The 24,429-nt window shown below is 68.1% G+C and overlaps 2 protein-coding genes across 3 annotated transcripts in view; both read left to right on the forward strand.

Annotated features, from left to right (window-relative positions):
- KIRREL1 (kirre like nephrin family adhesion molecule 1) overlaps positions 1-15,679 on the forward strand; it is a 63,882-nt gene extending 48,203 nt beyond the window's left edge. The window contains exons 2-15 of one of the 2 annotated variants that reach the window (XM_041721703.1): positions 2,562-2,711; positions 3,256-3,405; positions 5,956-6,113; positions 6,628-6,778; positions 7,180-7,285; positions 7,393-7,541; positions 7,685-7,812; positions 8,346-8,520; positions 8,602-8,702; positions 9,620-9,818; positions 10,089-10,196; positions 10,303-10,442; positions 11,041-11,118; positions 11,523-15,679. In XM_041721703.1, coding sequence (XP_041577637.1) covers positions 2,562-2,711; positions 3,256-3,405; positions 5,956-6,113; positions 6,628-6,778; positions 7,180-7,285; positions 7,393-7,541; positions 7,685-7,812; positions 8,346-8,520; positions 8,602-8,702; positions 9,620-9,818; positions 10,089-10,196; positions 10,303-10,442; positions 11,041-11,118; positions 11,523-11,996 — 2,267 coding nt within the window. In that variant the 3' untranslated portion in view covers positions 11,997-15,679. The remainder of the gene's footprint in view (positions 1-2,561; positions 2,712-3,255; positions 3,406-5,955; positions 6,114-6,627; positions 6,779-7,179; positions 7,286-7,392; positions 7,542-7,684; positions 7,813-8,345; positions 8,521-8,601; positions 8,703-9,619; positions 9,819-10,088; positions 10,197-10,302; positions 10,443-11,040; positions 11,119-11,522) is intronic. The other variant, XM_041721704.1, reaches the window with a different exon arrangement.
- A 1,275-nt stretch (positions 15,680-16,954) lies between these two features.
- On the forward strand, positions 16,955-20,677 carry LOC121471507 (transcription initiation factor TFIID subunit 4-like). Its single transcript, XM_041722322.1, has 2 exons — positions 16,955-17,081; positions 19,473-20,677. The coding sequence occupies exons 1-2, from the start codon at positions 16,955-16,957 to the stop codon at positions 20,675-20,677; spliced, it is 1,332 nt and encodes a 443-aa protein (XP_041578256.1).
- The last annotated feature ends 3,752 nt before the right edge of the window (positions 20,678-24,429 follow it).

Consider the following 24,429-nt stretch of genomic DNA (forward strand, 5'->3'; position numbering starts at 1 on the left):
CTGGGGGCTCCGAGGCCTCGGGGCCATGGCTGTGTCCTCGCCAGGCCAGCTGGGCCACTGGGACCGGCTCCTCAAGCCTCTGTGACCCGGAGGGTGTCCCCAGGACCTCCTCCTTCATCTGCCCTCGCGGCGATGCCCCAGCTGGTGACCCTCACGGCTCACTTTCTAGGCTCTTCCTCAGCCATCCCATCGTGGCGTGGGGTCCCCGGGTATGGGCTCCCCTCCTTATCCCAGCTCGGCCCTGCGCTGCCTCCCCCGGGGAGCCTCTCGGGACTGACTATGTGCCCTGCCCCAATCCCAGGGAGACCCCCGACCCAATGGCCCCAACCAGGAGCAGGTTTTACGCGCAGGCCCCGGCGTCTGTGCTGGGGCTCCCAGGCCACCCCGCACCCGCAGGACCCTAACTGCCGCCGTGAGCGTGAGTGGGCACACACGGCCCGCCCTGCCCTGCGAGCTCCCCCCGCCTCTGCCCGCCAGGGCCTCCCCTCCTTTCCGCCGCAGGGGCGGCTGCTGCGTGCTCCCCGCGGACAGAGCCGCTTCCTGGTGCTTTCTGGGGACTCCCCCTGGAGATGGGGGTCCGGGCCCCGCAGGGAAGCCGGGAATGAGGCCCAGCCCTGGCCCTGGGCAGGCTCAGCCGGGGAAGGAGAACCGCGGGCGTGGGGCGCAGCTCCAGGCGCAGTAGAGGGGCACAGGGCGTGAGGGAACCGAGTAACAAGGGGGGCGATGCGGGGAGTGATCACGAGGCTGCGCTCTGGCCGCTCTCCGCCATCTCGGCACCTGCCCAACCTCCGAGGCCCAGCCGTGGGCACCCGGTGGGCACGGGTCTGCGGAGATGCCCGTGGATGCCGCCCCCGCGGTGGAGACGCTGCCCCGCCTGGCCGTTGGTGCAGCAGGCAAGCTGGACGTCAGATGTCCAGGGAGACTCGGGGCGGAGACGGCCGGCCCTGACCCTGGCATGCGGAGCCCCCCCGCCCTGCAGCTGCGGTCTCCCCGAGACAGAGATGTGGGTGCAGTCTGTTCCCGTTTGGGACAGAAGTGCAGACCGAGGGCACCCGCTGTGCGTGGCCTAGGACCTTGGGACCCTCAATCCAGGAGGGCTTCCGGGAAGAAGGGGATGTGGGGCCGGTTTGGAAAGAAGGGGAGACACGGCGCTGGAGGAGGAGGCAGCAGGGAGGGGGACGCAGCCTGGGGCCCACGTGGGGGGCTTGGTGGGAGGTCTGCGGCGTGGAGAGGCCCCCAGAGGGTTGGGTGCGGGGACTCGTGAGCGCACAGGGAAGAGGCGGGAGGAGCCCCCTGAGCTCTCAGCAGTGATGGGCAGTGACAGGCGGACGAGCTGGGGACCCCGGCCCCCCCTCCTGCGGCGCCTGGGGGAGCCGCCAGCAACCCAGGCCGCGCTCCACTCGGGCTCTGCAATTAAAGGCAATTACTGTGCAGCTCTCGGCTCCGCTCCCGCCGCGGCCGTGGGGCTCCACCGAGGGGAGCAGAACAGTCATACGCGCTGGGCTCCCATGGGGTGGGGCGGGGCGGGGGCACGCGGACACCCCCCTACCCTGGAGTCGGGGCAGGCGCAGAGAAGCAGGCTCGGGGTCCGCGCCCTGGACACTGCGCAGACACCCTCAGGTGGGCCCTCGGGGGGGGTGGTTCTTGGGGTGGGTCCCTGGGATGCATCCTGGGGTGGGCCCTTGGGGTGTGCCCTTGGAGCGCGTCCTCAGAGGGGTCCTTGGGATGTGTTCTAGGGGTGTGTCCTCGGGGTGTCTTTGGGGTGCATCCTCAAGTGGGTCCTAGGGGTGCATCCTCAGGTGGGTCTTCAGGGTGCGTCCTTGGGGCACGTCGTCGGGTGGGTCCTCGGGGTGCGTCCTCGGGGTGGGTCCTCAGGGTGCATCCTCTGCTGGCCCATGGAGCCGCTCACATGTGTGCCTGGTGGCGGCTCACTCAATACACCCGGTGGGGGCAGGGTACAGAGCCCAGCTGTGCCCCAGGATGGCCAGCGGTGCTGTACCAGGACGCAGCTGGCACCTGCAAAGGGGTGGGGGCGGGGGTGGGAGCGGGGGGGGGGCGGTGAGACGACCCAGGCCCGGATGGGAGGACCGAGGCTCAGGCTCATGTCCCCACTCTGACCCTGTCCCCCCTGTGCTGGCCTCGGCATCCCCCCATCCCCCTTGCCCTGACCCCAGCGTGTCGCCCCACCCCCGCCCTGGCCTCGGCATCCCCCTGTCCCCCTCATCCCGTCCCCCTCGTCCTGGCCGCAGCATCCCCCCACCCGTCCCCCTTGCCCAGGCCCCGGCATCCCCCCGTCCCCCTCGCCTCGGCCCCAGTGTCCTGTCTGTACCCCACACGGCGGGACTCGCCTGGGCCCGACCCTTTACATAACAGGGCACCGCAGTCTGCGATGGCCAAGAGCCTCCGCTCCCAGGACATTCCCAGGGGCAAGCAGGGAGGGGGCTCTGGGGTGAGCAGGACCTAGGGGAGGGGCCGGGCGGGCAGGGGGCCTGGGAGGGTGGCCTGTGGTGCAGCCCCCTCCCCCCACGTGTCCTTACCCGGTGCCCGTTTGGCCTTGCCAGGGACCCAGACCCGCTTCAGCCAGGAGCCGGCCGACCAGACGGTGGTGGCGGGCCAGCGGGCCGTGCTCCCCTGCGTGCTGCTCAACTACTCGGGCATCGTGCAATGGACCAAGGACGGGCTGGCGCTGGGCATGGGCCAGGGCCTCAAAGGTGAGTGGGCTCCCGCCGGCCCAGCGTCCACACGCCCCCTCCCCGTGCTCCCGCTGTGTGTCCCAGCCTCCACCCTGCCCCCCACCCCAAGCACTGCCCTTGGTCCTGGCTGCCGCCGGGCACAGAGAGGGCAGCAGGAAGCCTGAGACCCGGAGGGAAACCCAGAGACCTGTAGGTAGAAGAGCTTCAGGCAGACGGACGCCAGGGAGGCGCTCCAGGCAGACGGAGGGGAGGCTGTGGTCCCGGGGGCGGGGAGCACAGCCACCGTCCCCCGGAGGAGCCTGCTGCCCTCGGGCACCCTCTGGGCAGGGTCCTTGCCCTGCATCCTGTGGGCAGGGGTGCGTAGGATGGGGGTTGTGCGGGACAGCCGCCTCTCCTCTCCGGGCCTCAACTCACCCCGGTGTCCGAGGAACCCCTGTGAGCGTTGAGCCCATGCCCCACTGGGACCTCCTCCTCTTCCTCGTCCAGGATGGCGGGGTCACGGGCCGGGACAGGAAGTGGGGACGGGAAGTGAGGGGCTCACCTCCCCACCGTGTCCCCGCAGCGTGGCCGCGGTACCGGGTCGTGGGCTCCGCAGACGCTGGCCAGTACAACCTGGAGATCACGGACGCCGAGCTGTCCGACGACGCGTCCTACGAGTGCCAGGCAACGGAGGCCGCCCTGCGCTCGCGGCGGGCCAAGCTCACCGTGCTGAGTAAGGCCCCGGCCCCCACCGGCCCTGACCCCGCCCCGGCCTCCTCCTGGCCTCGCGCTGCCCCCGGAGCCCCCAGCCGTCCCTAAACCCCCCCAGCGCCACGTCCAGTAGGAGGGAGCGGGGCGGGCGCCTGGGCCCCGGGTGGGTGCGTGAGGTGGCCTTGGCCGGCTGGGCTGGGCTCCACCCGGGGGACACGTGGCTCCCTGGGGCCCGGCCTTGCTGCCCCGGGGTTGCTCCGGGCCCCCCAGTCCAGCCCAGTAACTGACCCGGGGCTGTTTGCCCCCCTCACCAGGTCCCCAGGCCCCTGACCCCCTCCCCGGCCCTGAGATTCCCCTGGGGTGAGCCGGGGGCTGAGAGCTGGGGTCCTACTGCCTGAACAGATGTCTCTCCTGGGGGGATCCCGGCCGGTGGCATAGTGGGGGGTGGCCACGACACGCCCCCTGGCACCCGCCTCTACAGGGCTTGTTTCTGCCCACGACGCCCCCTTTGTCCTCCGGCTGCCCCATTCCTTTCTGTCCTGCTCCCTCTCTTCCCTCCGGTCGCCTGGAATCTGTGACCCGGGATGAGCCCCTGGAAGGGTGGGAGGGGGACAGGCTGACGGGTGGGCAGGGGTGGAGAGAGGGCCACAGGACGTGGTCCTGTGTCGGGGTCCGGAGAGCTGGGCCCTGCAGAGGTCACGACCCTGGGGTGTCCCCAGGTGGCCTGGTGACCCCACGTGAGGCCCGTGGTGTAGCCACAGAGGCTGGACGGAGCCCACGCGCAGCCCTCGGGCACCTCGCTCAGCCCCCGCGGGCACCGGCCCTGTGTGTCGCGTCCGTGCTCCCTATTTGACCTCACGGCACCGCCCCTGGGAGAGGGTTCCTGTTACTTTTTAAAATTTTACAAACAGGACAATGGAGGCCGCGGATGCGTGTCCATGTTAACACGCACGTTTGTCACAAATCATAAAAATGTTTTTGCGAACCGGCATCCCCGTGCACGCGTGCCTCTAGCTGGCGGTGGGGCAGGCGCTTTAGCGGCCCCGTTTTCCTTTGCGCAGACTCGGAGAGGCAGATGGCTCAGGACCGGGCCGGGTGGACCCCGCGTGGGGTCTGTGTCCACTCCGGCCTCCCCACGCTGTCTCCGTGCGTGCACCCGCTGGCCTGGGACCAGGTGCTCCCGGGAGGAGGAGCCCGGGCCTCGGCGCACAGTCGGGCTCGTGTGAGCTGTACAGGCAGCCCGGGCATGTGGGACACGGTCGGGCCAGCACCATCCCCACCTCCCCAGAGCCCCCAGGCTGGGCACGGCTGTGCCCGGACCCCAGGGCCTCCCCAGGTCCCCTGACAGGTGTGGAGATGGGCCAGGCTTGAGGCCAGGGCAGCCTGCGTGGAGAGCCGCTCCTGCGGGCCCGAGTGCAGGGTGGCGCAGGTGGGCCCAGGTGGGCGCAGGTGGGCGCAGGTGGGCCCCTTCCAGGGCTCCTTCCCGGGAGCCCCGCCCCCGCCGGCCTGCAGGGGCCTCCCGGCTCCCGAAGCACGTCGCACGGAGCCCCTCCAGGCCCGGCCAACACTGGGCGCACCCGGAGATTATCCCCGAAGCCCTGCCTGTGTGTGTTCCGCCCCTCGCTCGTTGGTTGGGTGGGCTGGGATCCCCGGGGACCGGCTGCCGCCCGCCCTGGCAGCCGGGCTTTCAGGGCAAGGAGCGGCCATACCTCCAAGGAGCCTGTAATCCGATCGCCCGGGCTTCAGGGGCCTGTGGGGATAGGGCAGGGGGGCCTCCTGTTTCTTGGCATCGGAAATCTGAGCCAGCCAGTCCCTCCTGCGGTCAGCCGGGGCCTACTGTGCACCGTCGGTAGGCGCCTGGGGACAGCAGCCCTGGCGGGGCGGGGGCCGCACAGTCACCTTGTGCCCCCAACACAAGGTAGGTGAGGTGCTCAGAGCACCCGCCTGGGAACCGCTGACAGGTGGCTGTGGTGGGATGGCCCCTGCAGCAGGTGGGGGGGACGGCAGGGGACAACAGAGGTTCAGGTGAGCCAGTGCAGGGAGGCTGAGGATCCTGGGACGGGGCGGCAGGGGGGACAGCAGAGGTGCAGGTAGAGCCAGTGCCGGGAGGCTGGGGAGCCTGGACCGTGAGGGGGATGCTCGGTGGCCTCACAGGTGTCTGGCAGGGCGCTGGCCCGCTCTCACTCCGCTGCAGGAAATCACCCGCTGGTGGGGATGGCTGTGTCGCTGGGTGGGGGGTGGGGGATGCTGGCAGTGCACCAGGCGCCAGCCTGCAGGTGGCTCAGGGCCAGCCCAAGGACGGGGCCCACGGGGTGGGACGCAGGAGGACGCTCCTCCGCTTCCCCGGGTTGAGGCCAAGCCCCCTGTGCACCGTGCGGGCTGTGCACGGACAGGGGCGGGGGGCGCAAGGGGTCCATGCTGGTGGCCTGGCCCGAAGCCCCTGGGAGCGAGCGGTACAGTGATTGTGAGTGGGGGGAGCCAGCCCCCGCCAGGGGCTGGCTGCAGAGGCAGGGACGGCACCGGGCAGGGGCTCTGTCGGCCACACCCCAACTTGGCTCTGCTCGCCCCGCAGTCCCCCCCGAGGACACCAGGATCGACGGCGGCCCCGTGCTCCTGCTGCAGGCCGGCACCCCGCACAACCTCACCTGCCGAGCCTTCAACGCCAAGCCGGCCGCCACCATCATCTGGTTCCGGGACGGGACGCAGCAGGAGGGCGCCGTGGCCAGCACGGTGAGGCCTGCTGCCCCCCAGGCCTTCGGCCCCTCCACCCAAGGGGTGTCGGGAGGCGGGCGCTCCTTCCCGCACACAAGGAGGGACACACGGGCCAGAGCTGGGCAGGATGGACGGACGCGTGCGCTGGGAGGTCCTGAGGGCTGGGGTGGCCGCCAAGGCTTTGCAGAGGGGGCAGGTGCACGTGGAGGAGCCGCGGGGGCTGCCGGACACACGGCGTAGGCCCCGGGGTGGCGGGGCACGGGGGCCACGGTCAGCCGCCCGGTGCGGACACCTCGCAGCCTCGCACTTGGGACTCTGCGGGGTCCGGGAGGATGGTGCACGGAACCCGCTGCGCTTTTTGTCCAGTTTCTCTGGATGCTGATGAGCAAGGAGCAGAGCAGAGCCGGGCCCGGGGGCGGGGGGGGGGGGCAGGGGCGGGCCGGCTGAACCCCCGTTGAAGCTCACGGCCCGGCCGTCCCGATGGCAGCCTAGGCGGCCTGTGGCCTGACCCTGTGCCCCCCCGTGTCCCCAGGAACTGCTGAAGGATGGCAAGAGAGAGACCACTGTCAGCCAGCTGCTCATTAACCCCACAGACCTGGACATCGGGCGCGTGTTCACCTGCCGCAGTGTGAACGAGGCCGTCCCGACCGGCAAGGAGACCTCCATCGAGCTGGACGTGCACCGTGAGCGGGCATCCTGGGCGGGGAGCACCCAGGGGGCCCCGGGACCTGGCCCGCACCACATGCAGCCCAGCCCGTGACCCAGGCTGTGACCTAGTCTCTCTGAGCCTTAGTTTCCAATTCTGTAAACCTGAAGAGGCTTAAAACCCAGGCCTGCAGGGTCTTCCCTGAGACTCCAAACTAAAAGCAATCTGGGGGGCAAAATGGGAGCGCACGTCATCATGGTGGTTTCCTTAACCACGTGCGGGGGCGAGGTTTTGCCGGGACCCTGCGGGGTCGCGTGGGAAAGGCGCTTCCTCGGAGCTAGAACGCTACAGGGTCCGGTTCCCGGCTCTCCGCCCAGTGGGGATGCCCGGGCCATGTGTTGGGAAGAGAAGGAAAGATCCTCCGTGTTCCGTTTGCAGACCCTCCCACGGTGACCCTGTCCATTGAGCCACAGACAGTGCAGGAGGGCGAGCATGTCGTCTTCACATGCCAGGCCACGGCCAACCCCGAGATCCTGGGCTACAGGTGCACAGCGGGTGGGGGGGGGCGGGAGCTCCTGGGGCCTGGGCTGGGGCTGGGGGGAGCCGGGGGGGCCCAGCCCTGAGCTCCACGCTGTGTTGCCCTCCCCCCAGGTGGGCCAAGGGCGGATTCGTGATCGAGGACGCCCACGAGAGTCGCTACGAGACCAACGTGGACTATTCCTTCTTCACGGAGCCGGTGTCCTGTGAGGTCCACAACAAAGTGGGCAGCACCAACGTCAGCACCTTGGTGAACGTGCACTGTGAGTGGCCGCGGGGGCCTCGGCAGGCTCCGGGGGGTCAAGGGCGCCGTGGGGCCGGGGGCCGGGGCAGCAGAGGGGCAGAGGACAGCGCCCACGGGCCCCCGACGACGCTGAGATCCTCGCCCGGGCTCCTCTCTGTGCAGTTGCCCCCCGGATCGTCGTGGACCCCAAGCCCACGACCACGGACATCGGCTCCGACGTGACGCTCACTTGCGTCTGGGTGGGCAATCCCCCCCTCACCCTCACCTGGACCAAAAAGGATTCAAACATGGTAAGACGCTTGCTGCCCGACCCGGGCACCCGGAGCAAGGAGTCGGTCGCAGATGGGACGGCGGGGTATGGTGGGGACAGGCCACAGCCAGGCGTGTCGAGGGCCCCGGGACGTGGAAGCCGGTGCTCGCCATCGAGACCCGCTTCTCCTGGCAGCGCAGCTGGACGGTTCCGTGGCGGTGGGGGGCGGTGGAGGGGCTTCCGCGGACGGGGTGGAGCCCTCCGGACTCCGGAGGGCGGGAAGCACGGACTGCACGGGCCAGAGCCGTGGGGAGAGGGATTTCAGGGGGGAAGCCGCCTACCATGTTTGGCAGGGAAAGCCCTAAGAAGGGGTGTCAGGGAGGCTGCGTCCTCAGGGGAATCACCGAGCCACCGGCCGCTGTGCCCCCATCAGCCCAGGCCCCTGAGATGGCGGGCGTCGGCGCGGCTCCGTTTGGGGTCGGGGGATGCGCCCTTTGCCCTTCCGGGAATTCACTTGTGGCCCTTCCTGCTTTCTCTCCACTGCGTCCAATGCGGGGCCCCCCTCGCACCCAGGGGCCCAGGCCTCCTGGCTCCCCACCCGAGGCTGCTCTCTCTGCCCAGGTCCTGAGTAACAGCAACCAGCTGCTGTTGAAGTCCGTGACCCAGGCCGATGCCGGCACCTACACCTGCCGCGCCATCGTGCCTCGGATCGGCGTGGCCGAGAGGGAGGTGCCCCTCTACGTGAACGGTGAGCGGCCTGCGGGGCGGCCCGTCCCCCGCCCCCCTGCCCCGGCACGCCCCGGCCCTGACCGCGTTCTCTTGTTCGCAGGGCCGCCCATCATCTCCAGCGAGGCGGTGCAGTACGCTGTCAGGGGCGACGGCGGCAAGGTGGAGTGCTTCATCGGGAGCACTCCGCCCCCCGACCGCATCGTGAGTCCCCCCCCACCCCGGTCGTGACCCTGAGCCGCTATGAGCACTCCCCAGCCCCTTTGGGTCCTCAGCAGCCGGGGCAGGCTCCCTGGCGGAGGGTGTGCGGGCGTGTGCAGCAACAGGTGCAGGAGGCCGGCACCGGCCACCTGCCCCTCCTGCCTCCCCCCGCCCCCTCGTCCCCACACCACGCGCCATTAAGTCTTCCCGTGACCATTAGCCGTCGAGGCCCTCATCACAGTTAACGGCCGTTCGGCTAACTCCGCGGCTGCCCGGGGACACTTCATTACCACGGCCGCGCGGCGCACGGCTCCCCGGGGCCTTCTCCATGGAGTTAGGAAGATCGATCCTGGAAGGGAGCCAGCGCTCGGCCACCGCCCCTCACCCCTCGGCTGCACTGGAGGGGCCCTGGGGGAGGGGCCGCTGCTGCGTGGGGTGGGGGAGCCTGGATGGCTCCCACCTGGGTTGGCCGAGGGGGAGGCTGGGACTGCTCCACGGTCAGTGAGCCTCTCAGACCACAGACCCGGAGCCTGGGCCTGTCATGCTGTAGGCGAGGACGGGGGGCCACACGGGGGCCGGACATCGGGGCTGCCAGACGTCGGTGCATTGGCCTGGCCGTATCTGCCTTCACGGGATTGCTATGAACACGGGGCTTCCCGGACCCCTCTGGAGGCTCATATTTCAGAATTAGGGCCCGGGTATCTGCATGCTGGAGTGTCCCCAGGTGTGTCTGAGCGCTTCCAACTCCCCGGCATGCCGGGAGCCAATTTTTCTTACGCTGGAGACCCCGTGCCGTGGTTAGAGGCAGCAGCTGTGACGAGTTTGCTGCAAGGCTGGACGCCTGTAGGGCACGCAGGACACGCAGGACGAGGGTGCCCTGAGGGTGCCCTTCCTTATTACCCCCTGCCCTCCCCCCCCAGGCCTGGGCATGGAAGGAGAACTTCCTGGAGGTGGGGACCCTGGAGCGCTACACGGTGGAACGGACCAACTCAGGCAGCGGGGTGCTGTCCACCCTCACCATCAACAACGTCATGGAGGCCGACTTTCAGACCCACTACAACTGCACGGCCTGGAACAGCTTTGGGCCGGGCACGGCCATCATCCAGCTGGAAGAGCGAGGTGACCGTGGCCAGGGTGTGGGCAGCTGGGGTCCTGCTCCCTGGCCTCTCCCCCGGCAGGCCTCGTGGGGAGCAGCTCTCTGGGGCCTGCATGGGGCCCAGCTGGGGAAACCCGCTCCCAAGCGGTGGGGCCACGGGGTGGGGAAGGACGGCAGGCCCACGGGCAGGCGTGGGGCAGGGCCCCGACCCCGATGCCAATGGAGCGCGTGGGGCTCGGCCTGCGGGTCCTCGCGAGCCGCTGTCCTCACCCCAGCCCTCCCTTCCTCTGCAGAAGTGCTGCCCGTGGGCGTCATCGCGGGGGCCACCATCGGCGCAGGCATCCTGCTCACCTTCTTCTTCATCGCCCTGGTGTTCTTCCTCTACCGCCGCCGCAAAGGCAGTGAGTACGGTCCCCGCCCACCCCGTGCCCACAACGGGCAGGCCCAGGCGCCCCGGGGTGAGCCGCAGAGGCTGGCGGAGCATCCAGGCTGCCCCTCCCTGTCCAGGCCGCAAGGACGTGACCCTGCGGAAGCTGGACATCAAGGTGGAGACCGTGAACCGCGAGCCGCTCACGATGCATTCCGACCGGGAGGATGACACTGCCAGCGTGTCCACTGCCACTCGGGTCATGAAGGCCATCTACTCGGTGAGGGCCCCTGCCTCCCGGCCCACTCCCCTCTTCCCGCTCTTGGGACCCCCGGCCCCCGGCTCTACTGACCTTCTCCCCCACGTCCCTTCCTGGGCCGGCCTTGGTCCCATGTACACACGTACGTGTGCTCACACGTGCTCCACATGTACACGCAGCTGCACAGACGCTCGTGCACACATGCATGTGCGCACATCCTCCCCTGGCTGGTTTCCCAGTAGCAGAGGACCTGCAGGCCACACCCTCCATAGGCTGCACTTGGCCCTTCCCATGCAGTCAGAGTTGGAAACGCCCGGAAGTTTTCTGGTCCAGCTGCCGGGCAGCTCAGACAGGGGCTGTCCCAGGGAGGGGCAGTGACACGCCCGGAGTCACACTGTGCGTCAGCCACAAAGCTGGCACCAGCTCCGGTCTCTGCCCCCACGGGCCCCAGAGCCTCTGCTGCACTCGCACCCAGCACCCGGTCTGCCCGTGACCCCAGACTCCACGTCACCCCCCCACCCCCCCACCCCCCCGCCCCACAGCCAGGGGCCCCAGGGCGCGGGGCTGGGCGGCACAGGGCGAGTCCCCAGTCCTGACGTCCACCCCTGCGGCTCCGCAGTCCTTCAAGGATGACGTGGACCTGAAGCAGGACCTGCGCTGCGACGCCATGGACACGCGGGAGGAGTATGAGATGAAGGTGCGGGGGCGGAGGGGGGGAGGGGCGCGGGCTCCCTGGAGGAGAAGGTGCGCACAGTGGGGGGGGATTTGGGGAGGGGGCGCAGGCTCCCCGGAGGTGAGGTGCGCGCATTGGGAGGGCCTGGGGGGGGCCTGGGGAGGTGAGGTTCATGCATTGTGGGTGCTGGGGAGGGGCGCGGGCTCCGGGGACATGAAGGTGCGTGCAGTGGGGGCGGGGTCTGGGGAGGGGTCGTGGCTCTCCAGGGAGATGAAGGTGCGCGCATTGGGGGCGCCTGGGGAGGGGGCGCGGGCTCCGGGGACGTGAAGGTGTGCACGGTGGGGGGCGCCTGGGGCGGGGCGCGGGCTCCCGGAGGGGGGGGCAGGTGCTCGGCTCCCGCGCCTCCACCGCGCCCGCCTCGCCCGCAGGACCCCACCAACGGCTACTACAACGTGCGCGCCCACGAGGACCGGCCTGCGTCCCGGGCCGTGCTCTACGCCGACTACCGCGCCCCGGGGCCCGCGCGCTTCGACGGGCGCCCCGCCTCCCGCCTGTCGCACTCGAGCGGCTACGCGCAGCTCAGCTCCTACAGCCGCGCCCCCGCGTCCGACTTCGGGCCGGAGCCCCCCGCCGCCGGGCCCCCCAACCCCGCGGGCGCCGACGGGGCGGGCGCGCTGTCCTACGAGAACTACGACAAGTTCGGCCCGCACCCGTTCCCCGCGGCGGCCGGCTTCCCGGGCTACCGGCTGGGCTACCCGCAGGCGCCGGCCGGGCTGGAGCGGACCCCGTTCGAGGCCTACGACCCCATCGGCAAGTACGCGACGGCCACGCGCTTCTCCTACACGTCGCAGCACTCGGACTTCGGGCAGCGCTTCCAGCAGCGCATGCAGACGCACGTGTAGGCGCGCGCCCGGCCGCAGCCCTGGCCTTCGGGGAGCGGGTCTCCCGGAAACACCCCGTCCCGAGGATGGTGCTCCGCAAGCCCCGGCCTCCCGGGCCTGCCCTTCCCTCTTCTTCGGGAGGACGTGTCTCCTCCGACCTGTGCCCTCGCCCTGCGCCGGCGCGGCCCCGGGGAGCCAGGTGCTGGGGCGCGCGGGGCCCCGAGTGCGCGGGGGGCGCGCGCACAGGTGGTGGAAAGGCGGTGGCCCGGCCAGGCCCTCTCAGTCCCCTCCCGGGCTGCAGCAGGGACCTCGGGTCAGCGGGTGCGGGTTAGCGGGTGCGCCCCAGCTCGCCTCCAGCCCTCTCCAGCTGCCACCCGCGCGCCCGTGGGGAGACCTGCGCCTCGGCCTGCAGAGGATCCAGATTTCTCCAGTAGCTGCTTTTTTCCCGTCCGTGTAGAACCAGCCGGTTAGATGGGGGGCGGCCCGGGAGGGGGGCACCGGGTGCTGACAGCCAGCTCCCCCCGGGACCCCTCTGCCCGAACCCCTTCCCACGCCGACGCCCGCATCCCGGCTTCAACTCTGGGGCCTGTGCCGGCGGGTGGCGTCGGGGTGGGATTCCACAGGCTAGGTTTCAAAGACAACAACAACAAAAAAAAAACAATGAAAACCTCATTAGGGGAGGCAAAATAAAAGCTGTAGGGAGTCCCCCCTGCCCCCTGCACAGAGCCCCAATGGGAGGGAAAGGGGGCACCCGTTCTCCGCCAGATTCCCAGCACCGTCCATTTACTCTGAATTTCCAAGCACTTTGAATCCATTTTTAAACATTCAGGTGGTAAGACCTGTCCGGAGGCTGTGACAGGCTCGGGGAGGGGCCCGGCCCTCAGACCCGCCGTCCCGCCGCTGCCGCTGGGCAGGGAGGCTGCCACTCGGGGGCACGGGCCGCAGTGTCCAGAGACAGCTTTGGGTTTGTTGTTGAGTGTCTTTTTTTTTTTTTTAATTTTTGTTTCTTGGACCAATCAGATTCTCCTTTCACTTCCAGTGCCTTGAGTGTCCAGCTTCGGTCGAGGGCCCGGTGTGGGGGGCCACAGGGGACGGGTATCGCCAGCCCCAGACGCGCCGTCAGGTGTCGGTGGGAAAGGGGCCTGGAGGGGAGGGGAGGGCCGCCCCGGGCAGGTGACGCGGGAGGGCACTGCAGGCAGTCACGCCCATGCTGTCCCCACACGCACATTCCACGCGGCCATTCCCAGCCACCACCTCTGACCAAAGAGAACTGTGCCCCCACCCGGGCTCCCTGGCACCCGCGTGCCCTCTCTCATGGTCATCACTCATTAGTCCTGTTTGCTTTAATAACTTACATGCTCATCAGCCACGGGCCATCGCCACCCTTGCAGATGGGTCTGCGGGGTGACATTCCTCACCCGCCCTGGGAGGGACGGACCGGCTAATGCCCAGCCTGTGGGCTGCCCCTGTGCACCCCCCCCCCCCCGCAGCCACAGGGGCTCCAGCTGTGCCCGCCCCTCCCCCGGGAGCTGGCCCTCCCTCAGCGTCCCCCTGGGCGAACCCGGGATAGGCCTGGGAAGGGTGCAGGTTCCCGTGCGGGTGGATTCCTGCCTGGCCTGACGGTCGTCGCAGAAACAAGCTGCGCGCAGCCCGGCCCACTCACCTCTGAACACCACGATGGCTTTTTTAAACACGAGCGTCCCAGAAACTGTTCATTTGGACTTGGGGTTTGGCCACGTTGTGACTCCTCCCTTTCTGTGTCAGCGCTGGGCCCACTTGGCCGAAACAATGACATGGAGGCGCCCGGGGTCGCTAGCCGCTGGCCACCTCAGCTGACGGCTTGGGGACCGTGGGTTTCCAGACGCCTGTGAGCGGAGCCTCTTCCCCGCTCTGGGCACGGCTCGGGGGACCCCAGCGCCCCAGTCCCTCCCCGCCCCCTGGTCTGATGGAGGGCTGCCATCCTGGTCGTGCTGTTCGTTTGGGGAGGTGGAGGCCCAGCGCCAGGGTGGGGATTGGGGGGCAGTACACCAGCAGGGCGGGGGCGCAGGAGGGGCTCCTCTGGGAGGGCGCTTTGGCTGTGGGCGTCTGGTTGGACGTGTGGGGGACGCGCGCCTGCAGGATGTCCTGGGGGCCGCAAGCCAGGCCTCGGTGAGGTGGGCCTGGGGCGACCTCTGGCTCCCGCCTGACTCCTGTGTGTGGCCAGGCCAGGGCATGGGCTGTGTCCCCCGGTGTCCAGCTCCGGGCAGCCTGGACCGAGGGGAAGGGCCGCAGCCTCCCTCGCTGGGCGTGGAGAAGCCAGAGTGCCCCCAGCACACGGGGAGGTGAGCGCGCTGTCCCCTCTGTGCAGCTGGGAGACCCAGGAGGGCGGAGCGTTGTGACACAGACTCCGAATGTCCCAGAGGCGGGTGTGACTTGGGGAGCCACGGGGGCTGCCCTGGTGGGGGCCCAGCCCCAGGGTGGTGGTGAGCTCAGGCAGGAGCCCGCAGGGCCGGGGCGCCCTGCCTGGGGAGGGAAGGTCAGCTTGACCCGCCTGCGGGCCCCCCCCTGCACCCCTCTTGCCCCACACATTGAGGGGCACATCCGGGACAGAGCCCCCGTGCCCTCTGCTCTGTGTGGCCCTGTGCTCCTCAGGATGGAGCCAGGTGGGCTGTGGGGACCCCTGCCCCTGCATGTCCAGGCCCGGCCCTGGCTCCCCACGGCTGCCCTGTCCGTGCTGCGTTCCTCCGCGGGCCCTTCCCGTTAGGAAGTCACGGCGCATGGGGCCGGCGGGGAGCCGGGGACACTCCCGCAAGCACCAGGTGACAGTGCTGGGACAGGCGTGTTTCTGTTAAGAAGCTACAAAGCTCGACTTAGCTCCCCCCTCCTTGGTTCCCCCCACGGCACCTGCTTGCCTGGCTTCCCTGTGCCGCCTTGGGCTCCCTCCGCTAGGTGCACAGCCAGGTGCGCGGGACCAGGTGCTTGGCCAGGTGCGCGGGACCAGGTGCGTGGGACCAGGTGTCCGGCCAGGTGCATGGGGCCAGATGCGCGGCCAGGTGCGCGTGGGGGCAGGGCGGGGTCAGGCCCACCGAGCATCACTGTGAGGGGGCTCCAGGCCCCGTCCCTGGAGAAACCATTGCTGCGCAGCAGTCACAGGCCATATGGGCGGCTCTGGTACAAGCCTGCCCTGAAAAATAATAACGGTAATAATAATAATAATGTTAGTAGCTCCGTTTGCGTAGAACTGTCACATTCCCGCCAGCCTCCTGCCCCTGCCCCTGGCCTCCCGCCCGCCGCGACCGCTGGCCTTCGTCGGGGCGGTGGGCCTGCGGCCTTCTACCTGTGTCTGGGGGTCAGGTGCTGCCCCCGCCCCTGGGAACACCCCCACCGGGGACGGAGCAGCCGAGCGGCCGTGCAGTCCCCCTGGGCGCCGCCTGGTAGCGGCCAGACCCGGGGTGGGGGCACCCCGTTCGCCAGGAGGGGGGCCGCGCTCTCTGCCCCGACCAGCCTGGGGTCACGGCCTTCACTCCTGGCTCTGGCTGCGTTTTGTTCTCCCGAACCCCAATAATAAACGGATCCATGATGATGATTAAGAGAAGAGAGAAAAGAATATTATTTTTGTTAGGACAGACCATCGTAGGTTTTTAGCAACGTGTGTCTGTGTGCCCTCACGCCTTTTCCTACTCTGTTTTCATTTTCCTTTTTTTTAAATATTATGTACTATATTTTTAGTCTCAAACACACTATATATTATATATATTTAATTTTTTTATATATATAAATATAAATGTTTTAAAAAGTACCATGTTTTGTGTCCTTTAAGGCATGGGCAGCTCTGGTTACTTAAAGGCTGGGAGTGATGGGGTCACACTCGGGGGGATTTGGTCCTTGGGGTTGCGCTTGCAGGGACGGTCTGCTCGCGTCCCCTCCAGGCGCTGACTTGGGGTGCGGTGCCGCAGGGCCCTGAGGCCGGGGGGTGGAGGGGTGCGGGGCGCCAACAGTGGGAGGCTCCAGCCGCCACAACCCCGCGCCCGAAAAGCCGTTGCCTCTTCCACTCCTGGGGCAGGAAAGGGGGCGACGGGGCCTGGAGTCCGGATCCCAAAGGAGCCAGGAGGCGGGGGAGCCAGACCGTTTCCAGTTATTAAGGTGCAGATGTCCCGAGCGGGGGACGGAGCGGGTGTCGTGGATGGCACGGCCATTCCGCCGACAAATCCGAAATCCCAGGGTGCGGTGGCCTCCGAAAGGATTTCGCTCTGACCGTTGCACAAGCGTGTTTGAGGCGCACCAGGAGAAAAGGCTGTGTTCAGATGATGCTTTCGAAAGCCATAAATCTCCAGAGACACGCGAGGCCTTGTGGTCTGCATCACGCATGGGACAGCCAAGCAAAGTAGCACTGGCCCGCGGCGGCCACTCTGCGTGCCGGGGACACGGACGCACAGACGGAGGTGGCGCAGCTGAGCCGCACGCACAGGTGAGGCAACCCTTTCCGAGCAGGTTGGAGGTGACGTGCGGAGGCCCCGCTGAGGCAGGGCTGGCGCCGCGGGAGCCGTGGGGAGAGGCGGCGGGTGGGAATGAGAGGCCGGGGGCCACGGGGGGGAAGCAGGCTGCTGCACTTGGGGTCCAGAGGCGAGCGGAACGGCCTGAGGAAGGAAAGACGAGGAGAAACAGGCGCTCATCGTGGAGGCCCGTTGGGCAGGTGCCGTCCAGGTGGGATGCCCGGTGCCCCGCCGCCCCCAGCCTGCGGACGGGCAGGGACCACCAAGCTGCGCAGCTGTAAAGGCCACTCCCCTGGAGGCCCTCCCCTCCCCCGGGCCTGATGTACCTGCGACCCTCCTCGGAGGTTCGGGCCCGTGACCCTGTGTGGTGGCCTCGGCCCCGGCACATGTGTGGAGGACAGATGGACGGGAGGGGACAGTGGGCAGCCCCGGGGGGGAAAGGACAGTGGGCAGCTGCAGGGGGGACAGGATGGTGGGCAGCCTGGAGGGGACGGGAGGGTCAGCCCCATGGACGCCGGGCACCCAGGTCCTCCCCCCGAGGGCCCTGCACTGACCCACGTGCGTTGGCCGTGGAAGGACGTTGCGGGTCCCACCGACTCAGCGCCCAGGCTGGAGGATGAGGCCGCCCTGCGTGGTGCGGGTCAGGGCGCAGTGATCACAGGTGACCCGTGGCTCCCTGACGACCGGCGCTCTCTGCCCGGCAGGCGGGTGCCGTCACCACATGATGATGGGCCCTGCCCAGGGAAGGGGGTTCCTGAGCGTGTGCCCCGGGGCCCCTTTCCCTGGTGACATAGGGGCAGTCGGCAGCCGCCCCAGGTGCCTTGGGCCTGCAGGGTCTCGCAGGTCAGCGCCCGGGCGCAGCCTTGGAAAATGCCGTGAGCGCGCAGGGCGGCGAGGCACCCGAGCCCCAGCACCTGCCGAGCGCTCGCCCACGGGCGCCAATGTCCTTGGGTGCGACTCGTGGCACCCGCCCCCCCGCCTCCCCCGTTCATGCTGTGTCCTGACGGCCCCATTGAGAGCCGATGGCGGGCAGTGGCCTCTGTGTCCCCCGCGTCTGACCCGGGAGACCAGCTGTCTGCACACCTAGCACCTGAGGCGGAGGCCGGGCGTCTCCTCACCCCCATCCTTACGCACTGACTACTTGCCCCCAGGTGCCTCCTCACACAGGAGCCAGCGGATCTCTTGTCCCTCTCCCTGTCCCTCTCCCGTCCCTATCCCCGTCCCTCTCCCATCCTTCTCTGTGTCCTTCTCCCCATCCGTATCCCATCCTTCTCCCCATCCCTGTCCTGTCTCTCTACCCATCCCTCTCCCCATCCCTCTCCCGTCCCTCTCCCATCCCTCTCCCTGTCCCACTCCCTGCCCTCTCCATGCCCCTCGAGGGGCAGACTCTCGAGAAGCCACCCTGCTCCATGCCCCTCGAACATGCCCCTTGGCACTGCTCCCTCATTTGTCGCCAGGCAAATACATCCCTCACGCATTTGCCAAGTAGGGATCATTTCATATTTTTCGTTCCCGTATAACAGGCCCCGGTCGGTAGTGCCCCTCAGGCGGCGCCGTGCCCACTCCGTGGCCTGGTACCTGGTCGTGAGTTTCTGGAGGTGACCAGCACTCTGCTCCCCAGAGAGCCTTCCCCGGCATAGGTGGTCTGCACCCCTGAGAGTCGAGGCCGCCCCTGCGGGACCCCGCCTCCTCCGCACCCGGAGCAGGAGCATTTATCCGGCCTCGGGACAGTCTGTGCATCAAGACCCTTGGTCTCCGAGAGCAGGGTGGCTTCTCAAGAGTCTGTGCTTGGGGATCTGAGTCCCGGGGCTTCCCTCGGCCCCTCCAGGCAGGTGCTTGGAGCCGCTGTGAACATCATGTGACCCCTCCAGGCCCCGGGTCGCTGGTTGACACTCATCAGTCCTTCATTCTCGCCAAATATATGTACTGGACGTTCACTGGGGGGTGGGCACTGTTCCAAACCCGGGGAGTTTGCAGGGTGACAGGGCGCCTGCCCCCGTGGCGCTCCCGGGGACGATGGTGGACAGTGGGTGGAGGGTGACACCGCGGGGCGAGCGGGCGGGGGGCAGGGCGGGCGGGACGAGGGGGTGTACAGGACGAGAAGAGCCCGGGTCAGCTTGCGGAGAGAATGTTCTAGGCAGAGGCACCTGCAGTGGCAAAGGTCCTGCAGCAGAACGGAGGTGTGAGGGTCCACGGCCCCTTCTTAATTTCTGACCTCAAGATACTCAGTTTTTATTGTGACACCATTTGTTGTTCTCCGACATGCTTAGGCTTGCGTTTGCTTGATCACTCACTAAATTACCTGATTTATCTTCTAGACCAAAAACAGAAGGGGTGCGGGAGGTGGGGACGGGGCTTGGGGGCCTGCAGGCCAGCAGAGGGCTGGGGTTGCTCTGAGGTGAGGAAACGCACGCAAGTGCTGTTTTTCTAGGTCAGAGATGGTCGAGCATCAGCAATTCTACGTGGTTCAACCTAATAGATGTGAACGTGCCCTATTGCTGATTTATTATCAGCACTTTACGAAAACCAGGCTTTCCCATTGTTTTGGCAGGACCGAGGGGAGGACGTTTCTTGCTTCTACTGAGCATGAACCTGCCTCCTTGCAGTTGCAGTTTCCGCCCAGTGGCTGTAATCCCGGGGCGCTGCTGGGCGGGACCACCCCCTCCACGTTACTTGTCGCCGTGACGTGATGTCATGTCTCCTCCGAGGCACCAGGCGGGTCTCTTCCGAGTTAAATATCTCGGATCCTGCAAACCCTTGCTGTGGCCTCGCGGTTCCCTGGCTCTGCTCCTCTGGCTCGGGCGGTGGTGGGCAGTGGGGAGGAGGCCGTGAGTTGGGAGGCCATGGCGGGGAGGCTGTGGGGGGAGGCGGTGGGGAGGACACGGTGGGGGGCAGGCTGCGGGGGGAGGCGTGCTTCCCGCCACACAACACTGGGGGGCAGCTCTGCACCTCACCCCGCTGGGGCTCTCCGCATTCCCTGGCCGGTCCCCCTCAGTGAGCACGTGGCCTTCAGGTCTCCCCTTAGGGGACGGAGGAGACGGAGGGGATGGCGGCCCTTCACCTCCCAAAGGCCCGGAAGCCATCCTGTCCCCGCAGCAGGAGGGCCCAGCTCCCGTGCCTCAGGCTCAGCCAAGCCCACCCCACACACTCGACTCCCCGGCTGCCCCGAGGCCTGGAATGTTCTGTGCAGGGGCCTGCCCGGAACTCTTCAACCGGGCGGCTGGCGTGGCAAGGGTCACTGGGACCTCCTGCGTCTCTGATTCCTCATCCCCGCTCCCCTGGCTGTGCCCTGGGGCCTGCGCTCCAGGCCGCGTGGGTGCGGAGCTGTCGCCCCCGGAGAAGGAAGCTCCTCGTTCCCCTGCTGGTCCCGGCGAGCAGCAGCCGCCCGATGTCCCCCTGAAGTGCAGAGGACGCGCCCAAGTGCCAGGCCGGGCCGGTCAGCGCAGGAGCCCCCAGGGCCGTGCTCACCCAGCCACCCTGAAGGCCGTTGACAGGCTCCCGGTTACTAACCCTGGTTTGACGCCTGTGTCTCTGGCCCTGGCCCCGTGCACGGTCAGGCGGCGGGCATCCGGGTGGTCCCCCCCGCCCCCGGGAGGACTCAGCCGCCCGCGCACCGTGTCCGCCAGCGTCCCGCAAGGCCAGGGACCAGCGCCGGGTGCGGGCACCAGGGGGCGCGGTGGGGACCGGCATCTTCCCCCCTTCATCTGCCGCAAACCCAGGACACACGCAGAACACTGGCACCTGGAGGCCAAGGCCCGAGCCTCTGTGGAGCTGACACCGGGCACGGGCCGGGCTTCCATGGGGCCTCACCCTTCACCCCAGAGCCGCCCCCCAACCTCCTGCTGCGACGCTAACCTGATGCGGTACCTCATCCTGGGGTCACTCCGTGGTCCCTGTCAAGGGCGGCCCCGAATCCAGCCTGTCAGCACCTGCAGGCCACCTGGCCTGATGCCCCTTCCAGTGTCCGGGCAGCTCGATGCCTCCCCGGGGCCCACCCGTGAGGCTGCTTTCCGTTCCGGGGGTCCCAGGGCCCCCACGGGAACCCGGGGATCCCTCCTGCCGTGGAGGCGCGTGGACGGCCGACCCCCACATCTGGCTCTCCTCCGCGGATCCAGGGCACAGCAGGTCGCGGCCGGGGCCCCCCACACTCTGCGGACAAACACCCGGGTGGCCCGTGTCCTCGGCAGCCAGGCGCTGCGGGGAGGCCGCCTTGGCCCCTCGTGCCCGTGAGGGAGGTGTGGCTCCCCTTCAGCTCCCAGAGGGTTGGAAACGGACCCGTAGCCTCCCTTGGCTGGAGCACAGAATGGTTTTCTCTTAAAAAAAAAAAAGAAAAAACAGCAAAAAACAAGCTTAATATGTTATAGGTTTGATTTATTTTCATTAGCTTCCGTGCCGGTCAACATAAAATAATTATAAATTCAAGATTACAGTGGAAATCACTACCATTTTAATTAAAAAAAAAAAAACCAGGAGGAGGTTGGGAGGCTATATATACTGTCTGCCGTATCTCTCCTGGGAACGTTAAAAAAAAAATCCTGTCACGCACTAGGAAAGGTTTTAATGGGAGAGAGAAGGGAAGAGGCAAAGAGGTGGGAGCAGGGAGCGTGGGGAGGAGCCTGGGAGCCCAGGACGGCTGCAATCTCGGCGCCTTTGGGGCCCCCAGACCCTGGGGTGCTGCAAAGACCCCGAGTCTGGTGCCAAGCTCAGGGTCTGTCTCCCGGCCTCCCCTGGAGCACCCAGGCCTGGGCCTGCATAGGAGCCGCTGTCGCCATCCGCCACCCGGAGGAGAGCCGCCGCCGGAGCCCCACGTGGGTGGGTCGGGGCCCCCAGCCGGGCCCCCCTCCGGCCCCCCCATCCCACCACCCCGCCCAGCACACGCAGTGGGAGAAGGCTGAGACGGCCACCGTGTCCTGGCGGAGCCGCAGCTGCCCCGGCCGCGCAGGAAGGTGCATCACACTCGCCCACAGACACGGGTGTGCGCTCCGAGCCTGGGCCCCCGGGGCTGCCCCCCAGGGCCCCGCCGCCACCTGCCTGCATCCTGGCCGGCCCACCCGGGGCGGGGCCGGGAGCTCCACCGGGCCCTCAGAGGTCGCGATGCCCAGAGAGCAAGCAAACAGTGTTCCTGCGGGGCTCTGACGTCCGCAGCTGCGGGTGGGACGGAGGCCTTCAGAGGCCGCGTCCCTCCAGCCCCAGCCCCACATGCAGGCGCTGGCTCCCTGGCCCTCGTGGCGTGGGCCGCCACATTTTAGGGTCTGGCCAGTAGGCTCAGGGCATTGTTGGCTCTCCCCACATGTGCTCCCCTGGTCCCGAGCGAGCCCTGTGGGACAGGCGTCCCGCTCAGCGTGGAGCTGAGGACACAGCTGGTCACGTCCCGCCAGAGGCCAGCTCTGCCCGAGTCGGGACGGGGCTCCTGGGGGGAGCGTGAGGCCACCGAGGAGCAGGGCGCGGTCGCTTCTTCTGTGAGCCTTTGTGTCTCCGTCTTTCAACGTGTGCGCGGTGGCTCCTCTTCCCCGAGTCCTGGGGGGATGCAGCGCGGAGGGCGAGGCTTGGCACATGTAGGCGCTCGAAGAAAGGAGCCCCTCACCCTTGAGCATCGCCCTGTGTCCCTGTGCACACAGGGGGCTCGGAGCTGGGAGCCTGGCTGGACGCAGATGCCCCGGAGGACCCCGGGAACCATTTGGGTCAGGATCCCAGACCTGTCCATACCCTTTGGGCAGCTGCTGAAGCGCCTGGACTCCTCACGGTCGGGAAGCAAGAACCCCCGTCCCCGTCGTGGTCCTTCTAGCAGGACCAAGACCGCAACCCACAGGAGACAGATCAACAGCAGGAGATGACATTTAAGTCTGTATGGACAGGAATTCCTGGTGGAGGGTGTGGGGACGGGAGACAGGGCTTAAAGGAACCCAGGCCTTCGTCCTGCTGGGCGCACCCACGAGGGCTTCAGGGACACACGGGGTCTCTAGGGGCGGGGCAGCCAAGAGGCTGGGGCTCGAGGGGGCGACAGACACAGGGCTCCCGTCCTGGGAGGCCCGCGCTGGTCCAGGTGCTCTGCTGCTCCATGGCCCCCTTGCTCTGGCCTCCTCCCTGGAGAGGAGCAGGCGCCGTCCAGCTCGCCCCACCCGCGGCGGGGCATGTGGGCCTGGCTCCAGCCGTCCCCGGGCTGTCCCCAGGCCGTTCCCCTGTTGTTCCCCATGAGGTCCCCATGAGGTTCCCCCTGCGGTTCTCGGAGCAGTTCCCCCTGCGGCTCCCCCTGTGGGCCCCCCCCGCGGCTCCCCACGCGGTTGCCCAGGCCCTGCACTGCTCTACCAGCTTCTGCACCTGCGCCGCTTGCTAGGCTGCCTGCCGCCCTGTGGCAGCGGCAGGGTCGGGGGCACCAGCCCAAAGGAGCGGGGGCCAATCCTTCAGGCTGAACAGAAAAGGGCTTGCCATCTGGGGAAACTGAGGCTCATCTGTGCAGAAAGTGAGTGACCCCCTGGGGCCAGGAGCCCCCGTTGTGACTTTTTCTAGGACCCGCTTCCATTAGAATGAAGACAGGTGCCCCGAGGGTGGATGCAGCAGTGATGCAAAGGTCCTGGGGCACCGGGGTGACACGGAGAGCCCCCTACCTGGAGGACAGCGGTCACCGGGAGCCCCGCAGAGGTGCGTCCCTCAGTCACCACCCGCCGCCCAGTTGGCGGCGCCAGCTCCTAGGACAGGCCCGGGGGGCCCGATGAGCTCCTGGCTCCAGGGACGCCCAGTGCTCTTTGTGCTGGGAGTGGCCGCAGGCTTCTAGGCGGGATGCTGCCGTGGGGTGGTGGCAGTGGGGCCCTCACCGCCGCGGCCAATCCAGGAGGGCTGTCACCCCCTGCACGGAGGCGGCCGCACCGGCGGGATGGGGACTGTGTGCAGCCGCTCACTCAGCAGCTTGGCCTCCCCGCCCGCGGCGCTCCTACTGCAGACCCGGACCCAGCCCTCGCAGGACAGCCCACGGGGGGGGGGGGGGGGGGGGGAGGGAGGTGTGGGGATGGGGGATGGGGTAGGGCACGGGGGATGGGGGGCCGCCGGTGGGGGCCCAGGAAGCGGAGCTGGGCACGCACAAACACCCCCCCCCCCCCGCTTGCACCTGCCATGGGGCCGGGTGGCCAATGTGCGCTTGCAGGTCAGGAGACAGACGTGGAGCCTCAGTCGGCCTCGGGGGCTTTGGTGTCTCCCCCTCAGAAGCTCTGGAGGACCCCGAGGAGCATGGTGCGCAGGGTGGTGTCTCCACATCCACCCTGTTAGGGACCCACCCGCTCACCTGCAAGTAGGGACCCCGGGCGCCCTCCACAGTAGCTGAGCGGCGGCCGGGCTGAGCCTCCTGACCCCTGGCCACTTAAGCGCACCGACCGCAGCTGCCCACCCCGGCCCCGGCCCCAGGCCCGGCTCAGCTGGAGGTACCGCCAGCTTGGGGCCTGAGTGCCAGCCCTGCACTGCGTGCAGAGCTTGACTTTAAAAATTTTTTTAAATGAAAAGGCAAAGAACACGGAGATGTTTGTAGCAAAGCAGCTTCCACCCCGGGAAGGGTCGTGGGGGCCCCCAGAACCCCAGGACCCAGCTCTGAGGGTCACGGCTTCACTGTGCCAGTGGCTGCGCAGCCGGGTGACGTGGTGAAGCTAGCACCCACCCACCCACCCACCCCCATCCTGCCCCCACGTGACCCCTCTGGGCACCCTTGGGCCCTGACTCCTGCCCCAGCTCAGCGGCTCCAGGTCCCAGGCGGGGCCACAGGAGGAGCGCGCTGTCTACGCGGCCCTGGGGGCAGCAGCAGCCACATCTCCAACGGAGAGACGAGGATGGGGGGGTCGTGCGGGGACAGGCTGTGGTCCAAGGTCGGTCCCCGTGACCTGCTTTCAGACGGAGATCAGAATTCTGCCTCCCTTTGTCCTCACAGCCAGTGGTGAGCAGGGACAGGTCTAGAAAAGGGCACTGGAGGCGGAGGGAACGGGAATTAGGAGGTTGCAGAC

The sequence above is a fragment of the Vulpes lagopus genome, chromosome 11 (assembly GCF_018345385.1).
Source record: "Vulpes lagopus strain Blue_001 chromosome 11, ASM1834538v1, whole genome shotgun sequence".
Lineage (NCBI taxonomy): Eukaryota > Metazoa > Chordata > Mammalia > Carnivora > Canidae > Vulpes > Vulpes lagopus.